The sequence below is a fragment of the Mastigoproctus giganteus genome, chromosome 6 (genome assembly GCF_048544385.1).
Source record: "Mastigoproctus giganteus isolate SK-2022 chromosome 6, ASM4854438v1, whole genome shotgun sequence".
In the NCBI taxonomy this organism is placed as follows: domain Eukaryota; kingdom Metazoa; phylum Arthropoda; class Arachnida; order Uropygi; family Thelyphonidae; genus Mastigoproctus; species Mastigoproctus giganteus.
Window position 1 is genome coordinate 235,733,885 of NC_143580.1, and position 15,722 is coordinate 235,749,606.

The 15,722-nt window shown below is 35.3% G+C and overlaps 1 protein-coding gene across 4 annotated transcripts in view; it reads right to left on the reverse strand.

The window, feature by feature from the left end:
* The window catches only part of DppIII (dipeptidyl peptidase 3), a 168,574-nt gene that overhangs the window by 43,002 nt on the left and 109,850 nt on the right, over positions 1-15,722 (reverse strand). For all 4 annotated transcript variants that reach the window (XM_090376785.1, XM_090376784.1, XM_090376786.1 and 1 more), the window contains one exon: positions 1,834-1,989. In XM_090376785.1, the coding sequence (XP_090232911.1) occupies positions 1,834-1,989 (156 nt within the window). The remainder of the gene's footprint in view (positions 1-1,833; positions 1,990-15,722) is intronic.

Below are 15,722 nucleotides of genomic sequence, written 5' to 3' on the forward strand. Positions count from 1 at the left end.
CAAGCTAGCAGTTTTCCGACCCACCTAACACTGCCTCGATAGCATCAGCAAATATTCTTGCACCCTTTCTATTTAAGTGTATCCCATCCCTGTAGAAGCAATCTCTCCTGTTAACAAGTACAGTCCAGGCTGAAAAAAATTCTACCCCTTGAGCCTTGCACAATCTTTCCAGGGCCGAATTGATCGACAAGGCTCTCATCATATACTCCCTCCTATCGTGTCTGGGCAGAATTGCAGACACTTTCAAATTCAACCATAATTCTCAGCTTTTGTTCAACAGTGACCTGTACTTGTTAAGTAATTCTGCCGGTCTCCTATTCTTAATATCATTAGTGCCAACGTGTACAACTATATCACCTTTTGTGCCCTTAAAGTTGTCCCTTTTCTGATAATCCTTGATGCCTGTCCAAGTTATCCTGAAGGAGCATTGCTTGGCATTGATTGTTATCCACTCTTGACAATAACATAATCAGCAAATTTTACGTCATGCCCTCTATCCTTTTGTTCACGCCATTCAAGAAAATCTGAAAGAGTGATCCTGGTACCAATTCTTGGGGCAACCCTCCTTACAATATTAGCCAGTCTGAATAGTGACCATTAATCACAACTCTTAACACAACCCTCCTGCCCTGCAATTCTTCTTAGACTCTTACTTGTTATTCCAATATGTTCCAGTTTATATAGTAACCTCTCATGAGGGACTGAGTCAAATGCTTTGCTAAAATTCAATAAACAACAGCAAAATTATTTCCTACATACACCTCATGAATGACTGTCAAAATAGATAGCAGGATGGTTAAGCATGATTTTTCCTTTACAAAACTGTTAAAGAAAAATCATGGATGCTTAAAAATCCCGCTTCTATCTAAATGCCACTGTATTGCATGCTTACTCACTACCTCCATGATTTTCCCTATCACTGAAGTCAGATTGATGAGTCTGTAGTTACCCAGTTTATTATAAAGAGAAATATGGGTATGTCTTCGAGACTATTTAGAATTTTTAGCGCTTTTTTTTCCCATAGTCATAGAAAGAACTTTATGTACTGACAATACACACTTCTCCAATCCAAAGGAATCTTTCCAGAATCCGATTATACATCATAATTGATCTAAATGGTTCAATGCACTCTCTTGCCATCTTTTTAATATGCCATCAGGAATTTTACTTGCCTTTAGGTTCAAAATTTTTTATAATAAAAAATCTGTAATTTCAGGAATGCTGATTTCATACTGTTCAACCTCGCTGAGACAGCCTGTTGTCAATATGAAGGATATTTTGTTTGTGAAGATAAATTCATTAGCAACATTAACTGGAATATTTAAGACTTTCCCACCCATTATGCAAGGTTTCCATCTGATTCATTTTTCTCTTCGCTTTATTCACATACATGAAACTCAGTCACAAATACTGTACATCAAAATCTATTTGTATGCATTATATGTATGTGTAATGTACAGTCTGTTTGCAAGTTTTCCTTTTGTGCGGCATAAAAAATTTTTTTAATTAATATAAATTAAATCCTAGTTTTAATTAATTAATTGTTCATATTTCTTCTTTCTTTCTACTTCCCCCCCCCCCCTTTTTATTATGCATGGCAAGTAGAGTGACATCTCCTTATCTCACCCCAGGTCTACATATCGTAGAGACAGCCATGCCTATAAGCAGTGGTGCCTCAAATTCATATTTCATGTGTTTTTATATCATGTTAGAAATAGAAACACAGATCATACAAACAGAATTGTAAAGAAAAAGAAACTTTCTTCCTATTAGAGAAAAAATCTAAGGCTTATTTATTAAATTAAAAAATATATTTATATTTTGCCTTCTTACTTTTTCATTTGTCTCAGTGTGCAATACTTTTTCAGTATCAAAGTTAAATGAATCATCTTTGTTCTTCCTAAATAATTTTCCGCTGCCATGACCCAGTAATTCATGCAGTCCCACCTGAAGTTCGAAAGCTCCTACTCTGTGTTTATTTAAAAGTTCCTAAAAATTTAAAGATACTTCAGAACTGATTTTTGAATTTACATTTTAGTTTTAACTGTCCATGCATTCTAAAAACAGTCACATGATATAGTTGAATATGTAATCATTTATCAAATAAAAAACTGAAAGAAAAAATAATAAATTCTTGAATTGAGTATTTCCGCACACAAATTAAGCATGTTCTTATGAATTTCTCAACATTTTTAGCAATATTTAATTGTTAATAAAAACGAAAATTTAATATTATGATATGAATTTAAGAAGAGAATTCAATCTACCAACATTTCTTCTGTTTATTGATTATGAAAAAGCATATGACAATGTAAACCGGGAAAAACTTTGGCAGATTCTATGTGAAGAAAATATCCCAACCCAACTCCGGAAAGCGATCCAAAGCCCATATAAAAACTCAAAAGTCTGTATAAAACATTCTAATGGCCAACTATCAGACCCAATAAAGGAATCAAAGGATGTGCACTATAACCAAATTTATTTAAAATCTACATCAATAAAATTCTTTAAGAATGGAAACAAACAATTAACAACAGAATACAGTTGAACAACAGGAATAAAATCCAAACTATATTATATGCTAATGATCAAGTTATAATTGCAAAATCCGAAGATGAACTACAGATAGCAGCAAATGAACTTAATAAAATAGGTAAAAAGTAAGAGATGAAAATCTCCACCTCAAAAACAAAATAAATGGAATTATGTGGAAAAAAACATACAAAGAGTCAAAATTGTTATTGATGATAAAATAATAGAATAAATATCTGATTTCATCTATTTGGGAAATTTAATATCAAATGAAGGGAAAGACATCCACACTAAACCACAAAAATATAATAAAATGAATGGAACGATTAAACACCACTTCAGAAAACAAATGACAACTGAAACAAAATTACAACTGCACAACGTTACTTCAAAACCAGCCCTCTTCTACTGTGAGACTTGGGTCATAAATAAGAATGACGCACACAAACTAGAAGCAGCACAAATGAGATTTTTAAGACCATTATTAGGCTTTACAAGACTAGACCACCAAATAAATTTAGATATCCACGAGAAATTAAAAGTAGATAACATAGTAAATGACATAAAACGGTATCAGGAAAAATGGATCAGCCACATAAAAAGAATGAACCCAGACCAGATCCCAAAATTAGCCTTTAACTACAAACCTACAGGCAAGAGAGATGTTGGTTGACCAAGACAACGATGGCGAGATCAAGACCACCTCCAAGAGCTATAATGGAACAGGTCTTAAAAGACCTAAGATGGACCAAGTTCATGATGATGATGATGATATGAATTTATAAAATTTTATAGTTAAAATTCAATAAACGGATTTAAGTAGTTTTTTACTACATAACTATTTCCACAGTAATATAAAAAACAATATTAATAACATAATACTATAATATTATATTCAAAACAGTAACATTGCACTTATGCACGAAAGATAAAGAATAACAAAAATATACATAAATAAAACATTTTATTACATTAAGAAATAATGTTGGTGAAACTCAATTTAATTTGAAACTCATCATGTCTTAATAATGAACAAAGATTGGAAAAGCTCCATCTGAAATTAGAGTTATTCAAATGAGTTCACGAGTTCATTAAAAATGACATGCCAATAAGCTATGGAAACACTCCAACAAGGTGTGTGATCTCTGTGGATAATAATACAGGTATGCCATTGATTCCTCATGCTGAAAACATGAGGAGTCAGTAGTAATAATGGATAATGCATGCCCTCACGCAGCTTCTAGTGAATGAGTGAAAAAGTATAGCCCATATGGAATGGCTAACCAGATGATCACACGTTAACCCAATAGTATTAGTAAAGGTTTTGTTGTATCAGCCAAAATATAAAAAATAAATAAATTCTTTGCCAGAACATGTTTGGGAAGCTGTAGCCGAAGAGGAAGCATTGCCAGTGGCAGACCCCTTCCCAGAATCCTCACTGAGCTTGTATCAACCTCTACACAAGAAATGAAATTGACACCTCCAGTGCTAATAAAGTATTGTAAAGGGATTGATGTAAGCTGAGGCATATTCTGGCATTTTTTTTTTTTTTTTTTTTTGGGCTGATACAGAAAAATCTTGATTTCATTGTATCTTTTGGCCTTTACTAATACTATTGAATTAATGTCTGAGCATCTGGCTGGCCAATGCACATGGACTATAATTTACTGCTAAAAGTATTCATTCACTAGAAGATCTGTGAGGACGTGTTCTTACCCATTAAAAGTCTGGAGCAAGTCTTTTACCAATTGCTGCTACAAAAGAGTGACTGTAAGAAGCTCATCTCAATGCCTTAAGGCTGCTGTTAAAATTCATTACAAGAATATATAAAGATCTGTATAGCCATTTATAGTGATCCCAGCCCACACCATTAATCATCCACCTGCAAATATGTTTTTTTTCTGTTAAGTTCACAAAGATGAAACCCACTTTCTTGTTCCCTCCATATGAAAGTGGTCAATAATCTGACTGAAGGCTGTATCTGAACTCATCATTGAGGAGCACAATGACCTACTGCACCTAAGTATAGTTGACATACTGTTGGAATTAATTTAAATGGCTGTGCTCTTTTGTCTATAGGAGGCAAGGGTACAACACAGGTATGTCATGCACATAAAGAACCCTCTTTATGTGCATGACATACCTCTTTAAGGCCTTTTATGAATGGTACACCTGGATAAAAGCCATCCTGTATATCCAGCAAGTTCTAAAGTAAGTTTCTGTGCCCTAGTTGCTATGACCATTATCTAGCTCTTACACCTAGGGCCAGCTAATCGTCATCTTTCATTCAGGTAAAAAATAGCTACTCTGGACAGATCTTTAAGAGACAGTTTGTACATTTTGGAATTGGTTTATTTATGACTCTGCAAGCTGCATTGAGCTATCTAGCAATTTTGACTATTTCCCCTACTGCTCTCTAACTTTAAAGAATAATCTGAATGAAGTCTTTGTGACATGTTCACTATGATGGTCATCTTGGAAAGGATAGTGCAAACAGCTATGAAACAAGGCTGATTTTATCTGGTTAATCAATCTGCTTGATGTAACAAGGCTTGCATGACTTTGTTTATGGGTGCAAATAGAGATTGCTTTGTTTTATAAATAATGAATAGTTGTTTTGTTTTGTTTTTTTATTTGAATATAACTAACATAAATAATGTTTTTGTGTTTGTTTCTATGTATACTGGAAAAAACTTATCACATTTTCATTACTTATTAGCTCATGTATTTATGAAAAGAACTTCCTTTCATGGCAATGTGATGAGAGAAAAATAGGACCTTATTTGAATAATGAACTGTACCTGATTTCTGATAAAGAATATTTGTTTGCAACAGCTTTAAGAATGTTGCCTTTATTGCTTTTGTTTATATAAAGATAAAATACATAGCCTTAATTAATTACATAATCATTGTTAATAGTTTTTAAGTTAGATTGTTGAACTTTTATCAGAAGGGAAACAAATGTTTTCACTCAGTGATAAACTTCAATGACAACAATGCAGAGTACTCATGCCAGTGCACACATGCAAGTTATGAATAATATGGTGTATGAATGAGTGGCTCATCACCAGAGGCACTTATAGAATGAAAGAGAGAGTAGTTGGGAGTTTGGAAAAATTTGAAATAAGGGGAATGGCAAGTTATGTTAAAGGGATGGTCAGATGTAAATGTTATGAAAAGTGATCTGATAAAAGTAATTGTATTTCAGCACAAATTTGTTATTACACATTTACATGAAGCTGGATTGTAATAAAGAATAAGCAAAATCATAGTTAAATGTGATGTCATTATACAGTGCTGCCAATCGATTTTAGAATACCTCCAACTTTAGAAACTTTAATAATTGAATCCAGGGAAACTTCATCTTTGCTTAGATGGATGTGAAGTTTGTTTGCAATTAATTACAAGACTAAGGTAGGAGAAACTTAATTATTTTTCGCTTATGGGCAAAATATTTACAAGGGAATAGGAATGGAAAAATCAGCAAGTATTTTAACTATACTTTAGCATTAGTAGAGGCATACGATGCAAGAAAGCAAGCTTATGTAGCATCAGCCAAAAAAAAAAAAAAAAACCCTCCCTTCCATTTCACCCCTCCATTTGTTCCAAATGCCTGTCCAGCTCAGCCTTAAATTTATTTAGGCTATCAACTTGGCAATGGTCAGGCCAGAGTACTGTATACAGGTCTGGAGGCCTCATTTGAAGAAGGATGTAGAGCTGCTGGAACGAGTACAGAGAAGGGCAACAAGATTAGTGAATGGAACAAAGGGGTGCTCTTACGAAGAAAGGCTTAAGTTTTGCAAATTACAGTGTCTGGAGACTAGGCACCAGCGAGGTGATCTGATAGAGGTGTATAAAGCCTTGAATGGTTTAAGCATGCTCAATGCTGATGGCATTCTTCCTCTAGCTCAGAACAATCACCTGAGAGGGCATAAATTCAAATTGAGGAAAGACAGATGTAGGATAGACGTGAGGAAATTTGCCTTTAGCCAGCGGGTGGTTGGTTGGTGGAACAGACTTCCATCCCTTGTGGTGGAGGTTGATAGCCTAAATAAGTTTAAGGCTCAGCTGGACAGGTATTTGGAACGAACAGAGGGGTGAAGTGGAAGTGGGTTTTTTTTTTTTTTTTTTTGGCTGATGCTGCATAAGCTTGCTTTCTTGCATCAAATGCCTCTACTAATGCTAATGCTAACTTCCACAACAAAAGATGGAAGTCTGTTCCACCAGTCAACTATCTGCTGGCTAAAGGCAAATTTCTGCACATCTATTCTAGAACTGTCTTTCCTCAATTTGAATCTGTGCCCCCTCGGGTTATTAATCTGAGCAAGAGGAAGAATCCCATCAGCATTCAGAGCTTGCTCAACCCATTCAAGGCCTTATACACTTCTTAAGAACTTAAGCCTTTCTTGGTAAGAGCACCCCTTTGTTCCCTCTCACCAATCTTGTTGCCCTTCTTTGTACTCGTTCTAGCAACTCTACATCCTTTCTCAAATGAGGCCTCCAGACCTGTACACAGTAATCTATGTGTGTGGCCTGACCATTGCCTTGTATAATGGGATAATCATATACACCCCTATCCCTGCTAGCAAAATTCCTATATATCATTGACAAGACTCCATGACCTGCCCTAGCAGCCCATCTGCACTGCTCAGCGAACTCATATTTGACTGTACAATTACCCCCAGGTCTTTTTCACTTTTCAGTTCCCTGAGTGTAGTACCACACAGTTGGCAGGTTTCTCTTCGGTTATTGCTACCCATATGCAGTACTTTGCATTTGTCAATGTTAAACTTCAGTTGCCACTTCTCAGCCCATTTGCCCAACTTATCTAGATCCAGTTGGAGTACCATACTGTCTTTACTGTCGTTAACAACCCTGCCAACCTTTGTATCATCTGCAAACCTGAACACTAAACCTGATATACCTTCATCAATATCATTGATAAATATACAAAACAACAATGGGCCCAACACCGAACCCTGGGGAACTCCACTAATAACATTTGTCCATAAGAGCAGTGTCCATTGATTACCACTCTCTGTTGTCTCCCACTCAACCATCCCTTTATCCATTGTGGCAACTTACCCTTAATGCCATACCTCTCCAATTTGTACAGCAGTCTTCCTGCAGCAGTATTAAAACTTTCTGAAATCCAAGTATATGATATCAAAATTATTTTTGGCATTCATTTCCTTTGTGACCACATCATAGTATCCAATCAAATTGGTCAGACAAGACTTCCCTTGAACAAACCATGCTGTGTCTTAACTATTATTGCAGTCTTGTCTAGATGATCCTGCAGTGCTTCTTTAACCAGTGATTCCATTATTTCCCCTGCAGCAAGTTAAACTAACAGGTCTGTAGTTACTTGTGTCACCTTTTGAACCCCCTTTGTGAATTTGTGATGCATTTGCACACCTCCAGTCTATGGGACCTCCCCTGAGTCCAAGGAAGCTCTCATAATTATGGCTAAAGGTTTGCTTACTTCCTTTGCTGCCTCCTTTAATATAACTGGATAGATCCATCCACCCCAGGTGCCTTTTTAATGTTTAACTTCAACAATTTCACCTCCACTTTTCTCTCAGTTATTACAAAATCACTTAGCTCCCTGTTAGAGATTGATAAAGTTCTGGAACTCCCCTCACTGAATGCTTTGGAAGCATTACATTTGAAATGTTTACAAAGAACTATCTTATTACATGTTTCTCAGAGAAAAATAGAAAAGGAATATTGCTTTGTGTTATTATTTATGTCTTTAGTTCATAGTCATCACAAACTCTTAATACTAGTTAATATAACCACTCATATTAGAAGATACGGTATATGAGAGAATAATCAATAGAATTAGAAGATCTGCTCGCTTACTGAAATGAACATGTATCTGCTGTTCTGTTCAATGTATCTGTACAAATTTTGAAATCAGAGAAAATATAACTCAGCACTTTATTATTTTATACAAAACATGTGTCGCTGTCTGCATAATTTGAGAGGAAAATATCAAACTCTCAGTCTTTCTAGGAGGCTAGGCTGTGTAAAGGTACACTGGTGAAACCACAGACTTGCCACAAGGGACACTTAGAAGTTTAAATGCCTTTCCTTATCTTTTAAGTTAAGAGGTGCATAGTGTAATTGTTCTTAATAGAAAAAATAATTTTAAAAAAATAAATAATTATTCCATGATTATTTAAAAAAAAAAAAATTTAATATTTTAAAAAATATTTTTTGGATCCAATTATTAATAAGAAATTTTGGTTTTGTGAACTAAACAGTATTACCAACCATACTGTAACTGCATATCTCCCTGTATACTGTGACTTAGAGACTTACAGAAATTAGCATCAATATAATTAAAAAAAAATCACTGAAGGGAAATATTTCAATTTTTAGTTTGTTTTAAAAAAACATAAATTGCCATTTAAGAGTGCACCTATTAGGTTGGCAATTATTAGTCTAAAATTTCCAGTGCAATGATATCAATTTGCATATACAAGCAATAAACCATGGCTGTAGTTAGGAAAGCCAGAACACAGATCAATACCTAGCCATCAGCCAACTATCCAAGTACAGTACTAACCATACCGTTTAGTGTCACAATGACCAGCTCAGCCATGGCCATCGCTGTGTTCCAGAATATAAAACCAAGGATATCAATGTTACTCTTCTTAATTTACATTTAAAGCTTATTTCTTAACTGGTTAATAAAACAGCCCTCCTCAATATATCTAATTCCAGCATTCAAATTTCAATCACAAATTTATTTTCAATTAAGAAACTATTGTAGAAAAACAATGCTGTTCACACACTTTTGATTTTTAAGTTAATGGAAAAGTGAGTCTATAACTTACTAAGAAGTTGAAAATTTTCTAATAAATAAAAAACAAAATCTTAAGTTTAAATTAATCAAATTAAGCCATATAAAATTACCACTGATATAATTCAATTGTAGCTTTTCTTCATTTCATGTGAAGAATATAATGTAACCACCTCAGTGAGCCAGATGCCATTACCAGTGTTTGTTGGTAATTGTAATGGAACATCATGTAAACAGCATGGAGGAAAAGCAGATAACTGTTGTTAGGTATGTTATAACATTCTAAAGTAACTTAGTTTTTCTTAAATATGGTAGATGGCCACAATTATAGCATTTAATACTGTCCGGAACATGGTCCAGTGGAGAAAATGCAACCAAAATTGGTTGGTCACAGTTGGTGGGTTTCTCTTCGGTTATTGACCAGGATGTTCTTCCAAAGATGGAAAAGAATTAGATGAAATAAAAATTAGCTCCAAAAATCACCACTGAAGGAAAGTTGTGCTGCAAATTCTTTTCGTACCTCACTTCACTCACACATATACCAGAATGGAAGGCATAAGTTTGTGCAGATGAGGATATTGTAGTATTAGGAAAACAATGTCTCTCTTCTTACCAGAACATGCTTTGATTACAGAGCTCTACACCAGAATGGAAGCAATGCAGTGATTCAGGATTACAGGCATTGTGAGTACCAGTCAAGAGGCTTGATGATATCATGTAAATGTTATGAAGGAAAAGTAGGCAAATGCTGTTAGATATGTTATCTTCCAAAATAAAAATGACTGCATGATTTAAGGAAACAGTCCAAGAATGAACCAGAAAAAAAGGATACAAATCCCTCAAGCAAACTGGCTAAGAATATAATTCTGCTGTGAAAAGAGCCATGAACAATGGTATACTGGTAACAGCATCAGAAACCAGAATCAGTGTAACCATATCGGTAAAAGATAGTTGGATATTCCCACATCCAACATTATTATTATTATTAGCCATATGGTGCAAGGAAGCCTGAGGCTTATACTGCACCAACCAAAAAAAAAAAAAAAAAAAAATTCTGAATTACCCTGGAGAGGGAGAGAGAGAGAGAGAGAGAGAGAGAGAGAGAGAGAGAGAGAGAGAGAGAGAGAGAGAGAGAGTAGAAGGGAATCACCAAGAAAGAGAAGGATGATGATATTCAGCTCAAGTATGGGCTTGGCCACACCCAGGACCCTGGGTGTGGCCAAGCCCATACTCACCAGATGTGAGCCCCTAACATCATGGAGGTTGTGCAAGGTTTTGTTCTTCTGCCCATCTAAACTACTTTCTGTCCGCGCACACGCGCGCACACACACACACACACACACACACACAGTCAGCTTTGCATTAGTAACATCTACCTAATACCTCATATTAGGTAGGTATATTATGGACCACCTTTTGCCCATAATACAACTCGTACGGCACCTCCGTAGCCAGGTGGGAAGGAGCAGCAGTGTGTAGCACACGCTTCTTGATTAGACCAGGGTTCGAGCCCGTCACCACCAAATACAGAGGATGCGGAAAGGTCAGGGAATGACCACCACATATCCCGAAGTAATATGGCCTTAGTTGCTAATGCTCCTAAAAAAAAAATCCAATAAATAACAATTCATACGTATCTTGGCATCAACTCCACAAAGTGTTGCATGGTGTCTAGTAATGCCCAACCATTGTCAGGTGGATGGGGCTAGCATCAAATGTCCTTCTTTCAGAAGGTCTCAAACAAGCTCAAATGGATTAAGATCTGGTGGGTTGAGTGGCCATAGGAAGACAGAGCATTCATTGTCATATTCCTGAAACCAATTAGCAACCTGTTGGACCTGGTGGCATGGCATACTGTCTTGGTAATAGACACTGGAGTTGTCTGGATATATTATCATCACAAAGGGGTGTACTTAGTCTGTGACAATGTTAGGCATTCCCATCAAGCTCCATTAATGGTTACCAGAGGACCCAGGGCATGACACAAAAAGTCCTCAAACCATAACACCACCTCCAGCCAACCAATACCACAGTGCATCCAGGTGTCATAGCCAGTGTTGCCATTTTAGCGGTTTTCCCGCTAGATTTAGCGGAATTGCTTCAGGTTTAGCGGAAAAAAATATGAAATAGCGGATAGCGGATTTTTTAGCGGGAAGAGTATAAATGTTTAGCATTTTATATAATTTGGCAATCCAAATTACAATTTTATGTAATTTGGCAATGTAACATTTAAATTAAGAAATATTCATTTAAGAAATATTAAATTAATTGTTCAATTGATTATTTAATTAATAATAAAAATAATTCATAATTGAAATAGTAGGGATATCATATTTCATAGTTTTTTTTTTTATAAAGCGAAGAATCGGTTTTATATTATTCTGGATTTCCCTGAGGAGAACCCCAACAATTTTACGTAGTTACGCTCGCGGTCAAACGACCTGATCATTGGGTCATAGCTTTAAATTGTTGGATCAAATCTAAAAATGTGGAAAAATTCTAATGACGCCTTTTTTTGAAACCGCGAAGGAATGGCATTGGATAATTTTTCTTCGTCGTATTTGTTTGGCTTCCAAGAAATGCGATCCGAATTACCGACATCTCTTTCAACGTTTCTAATAACCACAGAGCAATAAGTAATAAGAGTAATAAGTAATAATTATTTCTAATAACCACAGTGTAATAATATCTTAGTATAGTCAGTCCTCGTATAGCACGATAGTTGTATTCCTAGAAACCCTCGTGCAATATAAACAACAGGCCCTATGGGAAAAATTGGGTTAGGTGCCGACCACCCAAGATTGAACACACATTTGTAAACAGAACATTACCAAACACAATAAATAATCGTAATAAAATACTTACGTATTTTATTACGATTATTACGTATTTTTTTATTACGTAAAGGTCGTAATAAAATACTGCTAATGCTTTTGCTTCTATCGTAAGCAAACTTGTTTTTTGTTTTATTTTCTATCCAAACAGATGACAGCCGTTCCATCTCTTCCAATTCTTTGTGTCTTAATCTAATGGATTTTAATTACACTTTTAGTTGTTCCTGCTATCAAAGTTGTTTTTATTTTCTCCGCATTCTTTGTAATTCTCGGCGTTGCCTCATTTAGGTCTGTAGCACGTGCAATATCACATGGTCTTTCATTTCGCTCAATGCGTTTCATGATTTCATATTTTTTTCTCTATCGATAGAGGCGGACTGGCCATAAACCTTACCTTACGGGATGGCGGACAAAAACAAAACGAAATATACCCAAAATTTTCGGAAGGAATGGTTAGCTTTTCCACAATTCAAAGACTGGTTAGTAGAGATTCCAGGACATCCAACTCGAGCAAGATGTAAATATTGCAAGTCTGATTTTACTGCTAAAATTTCGGACATTAAAAGTCATTTAAAAATTTTCAAACCTATTAAGTCAGCAGAACCATTTTCACCCAATAGATCAGGCAACCAATCTAAATTAAATTTTCCCACCAAGAATTTACAAACAGCGGAAGCTGAAGCAAAGTTAAGTTTGTTTGTTTGTGCTCACTCGTCAATACTGGCAATAGACCACCTTGGTGAATTATGTAAGAATGCATTCCAAGATCAAACAGCCAAAACTTTAAAAATTCATCGAACAAAATGCAGCGGCATTATAAAATATATCCTACACCCCCACTTTCAGAAAGATTTATTGAAGTCAGTGCTCAATGGCTTTTCAAACTATAGTTTGTTACTAGATGAATCAAACGATATTAGTGTAACAAAACTATTAGGTATTGCAATTGTGTATTATGATGAGCAATTCGATAAAAGAGTTTCTACATTCTTAGCTCTTGTAGAATTAGATAAGTGTAACGCTGAAAATATTTCAAATTCAATTAAAATAACGCTGGGAAATTTTAAACTTACTTTAAATAATCTTGTGGGCATTGGGACAGATAATGCTAGCGTTATGATTGGAGTTAATAACAGCGTTTATACACATTTGAAGTCCGATGTACCGAACTTGATATTAATTAAATGTGTATGTCATTCTTTGCAATTAGCAGTATCTCATGCAACCCGCGAAACATTCCCTAGAAGTCTAGAATTCATGATAGTTGAAACTTATAATTGGTTTAGTAAATCCACCAGCCGACAAAATCAATTCAAATATTTATACAGTGCCATAAACGATGGTGCAGATCCGAAAAAGATAGTTCATTCGTGTCAAACAAGGTGGTTATCCATTGAAGTTGCTATAACAAGAATTTTAGAACAGTATATTGAATTAAAAGCCCATTTTGAAATAACTCGTTTGACTGACAAATGTTATACTGCAGAACTTCTTTATTCAATGTTTAAAGATGAAAGTAATTTAGCGTATCTTTTATTTTTAAAACCTATCTTATCTGAAGTACAAAGAGTAAACAAATCTTTTGAATCAAATACTGCCGATCCTACATTATTACTACATGATTTAAACACGCTATTGTCGATGATTGCCAATAAAATGTTTTTACCAAATACACATATTGAAAGGATAGAAGAGGACATTAATAATTATTTAGACCCTAAGCCATACCAATTTGAAAGAAAAATAAATGAATTAATAATGAATAAACTTATCACAACAACAGATGAAATGGCAATAAGAGAGAGATGCCGTAATTTCTTGATTGATTTGTATCAACAATTCTTCTGGACAACATAAAAGAATTAGAAAAATATCATTAATCTCAGTTAACAATATGTTAAAGCAAAATTTTCTGTTAAATTTATTACAAAAACTTAAAATTGTCTGAAGTAGAAATTGAAAAAATTGAGCAACGGTATATAAACATTACTCTCGTTAAATGGGAAAACATCAACATTACAATGAAGTTTTGGTCAGAAGTTTCGAAATATCGAGATGCAAGCGGTAAAAATCCATTTAAAGAAATTAGCGAATTTGCATTGGGTATTTTAATTTTGCCATTATCCAATGCAGATGTGGAAAGAATATTCAGCAACTTAAATCTAGTAAAAAACAAAACACGCAACAGAATGAGTGTTGGCACGGTTAATGCAATCTTATCAGTACGATACGGGCTCAAAATAGTTGAAAAGTGTTGTAAAAATTATGTTTTACCTGAAGAAGTGCTTCGCAAAATAGGTACACAAGAAGCATATGATGAGGCGGTATTGAATTTCGAAATTAATTTAGATTTTTAGATATTGATTTTATATTAAAAACAGAAAAATAAATAACTATTTATATATACTATTTGTTTGTTTGTTTTTATTCACTACCAAGTACAAACAAATGAAAATTTAAAAAATTTGGCAGGTCAAGTGCTAAAAATAGCGGATTTTGAGTATGCGGCTAGCGGGAAATATTATTAAGAGTTGGCAACACTGGTCATAGCCTCGTGTTGCTTTCTCCAATTGTGGATATAACCATCAGCACATGATAGAGTGGGAAACAGGATTCATCAGGCCAGGCAACAAATTTCTACATGTTGGTGGTCCAGTATTGGTACTGAACATGCCTGTGAAAGGCACAGTTTCTTGTATCTCACAGTAAACATGGGTACCAATAATGGCCACCGACTGCCACAGCTTATATGAGCTAATGTCAGGCATACAATTCATGTGGATATTGGTCTTGCTCTTCCTATGTTGTACTCAGTGGTTAACTGAGCTATGGTGCTGTATCACTGCTGTGTTACAAGACAAGACACAGATGCTCATGGCGCCTCCGTAGCCAGGTGGGAAGGAGCAGCAGTGCGTAGCACAGGCTTCTTGATTAGACTGGGGTTCGAGCCCATTACCACCAAATACAAAGGACGCGGAAAGGTCAGGAAATGACCACCGCATATCCCGGAGCAATATGGCCTTAGTTGCTAATGCTCCTAAAAACCAAATAACAACAACAACAACAGATGCTCATCATGGGTGTCGAACAAATGCAACTCTCCCATGTGTGACCTTTGGCTGGTTGTTTGACCACTGTTTAGCCAGTCATAGTAGACTTATTACACCACAAAATGGGAGAACTATACTGGCTGTTAATGGATAGACGTACACTTCAATCCATGTTTGAAGTCAGAAATACCTTGACACCAACCCATTCTTCCTTGCAGACAAGGTCAAACTATTCAGAAGGGGGCATTGCTAATGCAAATTCATCAAATCACAGTTTCTATACATTCTATCAATTTAAACTACAATTTAGGTTTCTGTACTCTATTCAAAAGAGGGTATGTTAATTAAAGATCCATCTCTTACAAAGTCATTCCACTCTCTATCTCACAGATGTTCAGTTTCTGCTGTGTGCCTTTTCTAGATACTTGCCAGTCAAAACAGTGCCACAACTAGTCATCATCAATTCAGTTTCAAACTCCAAACTCACAGAACCAA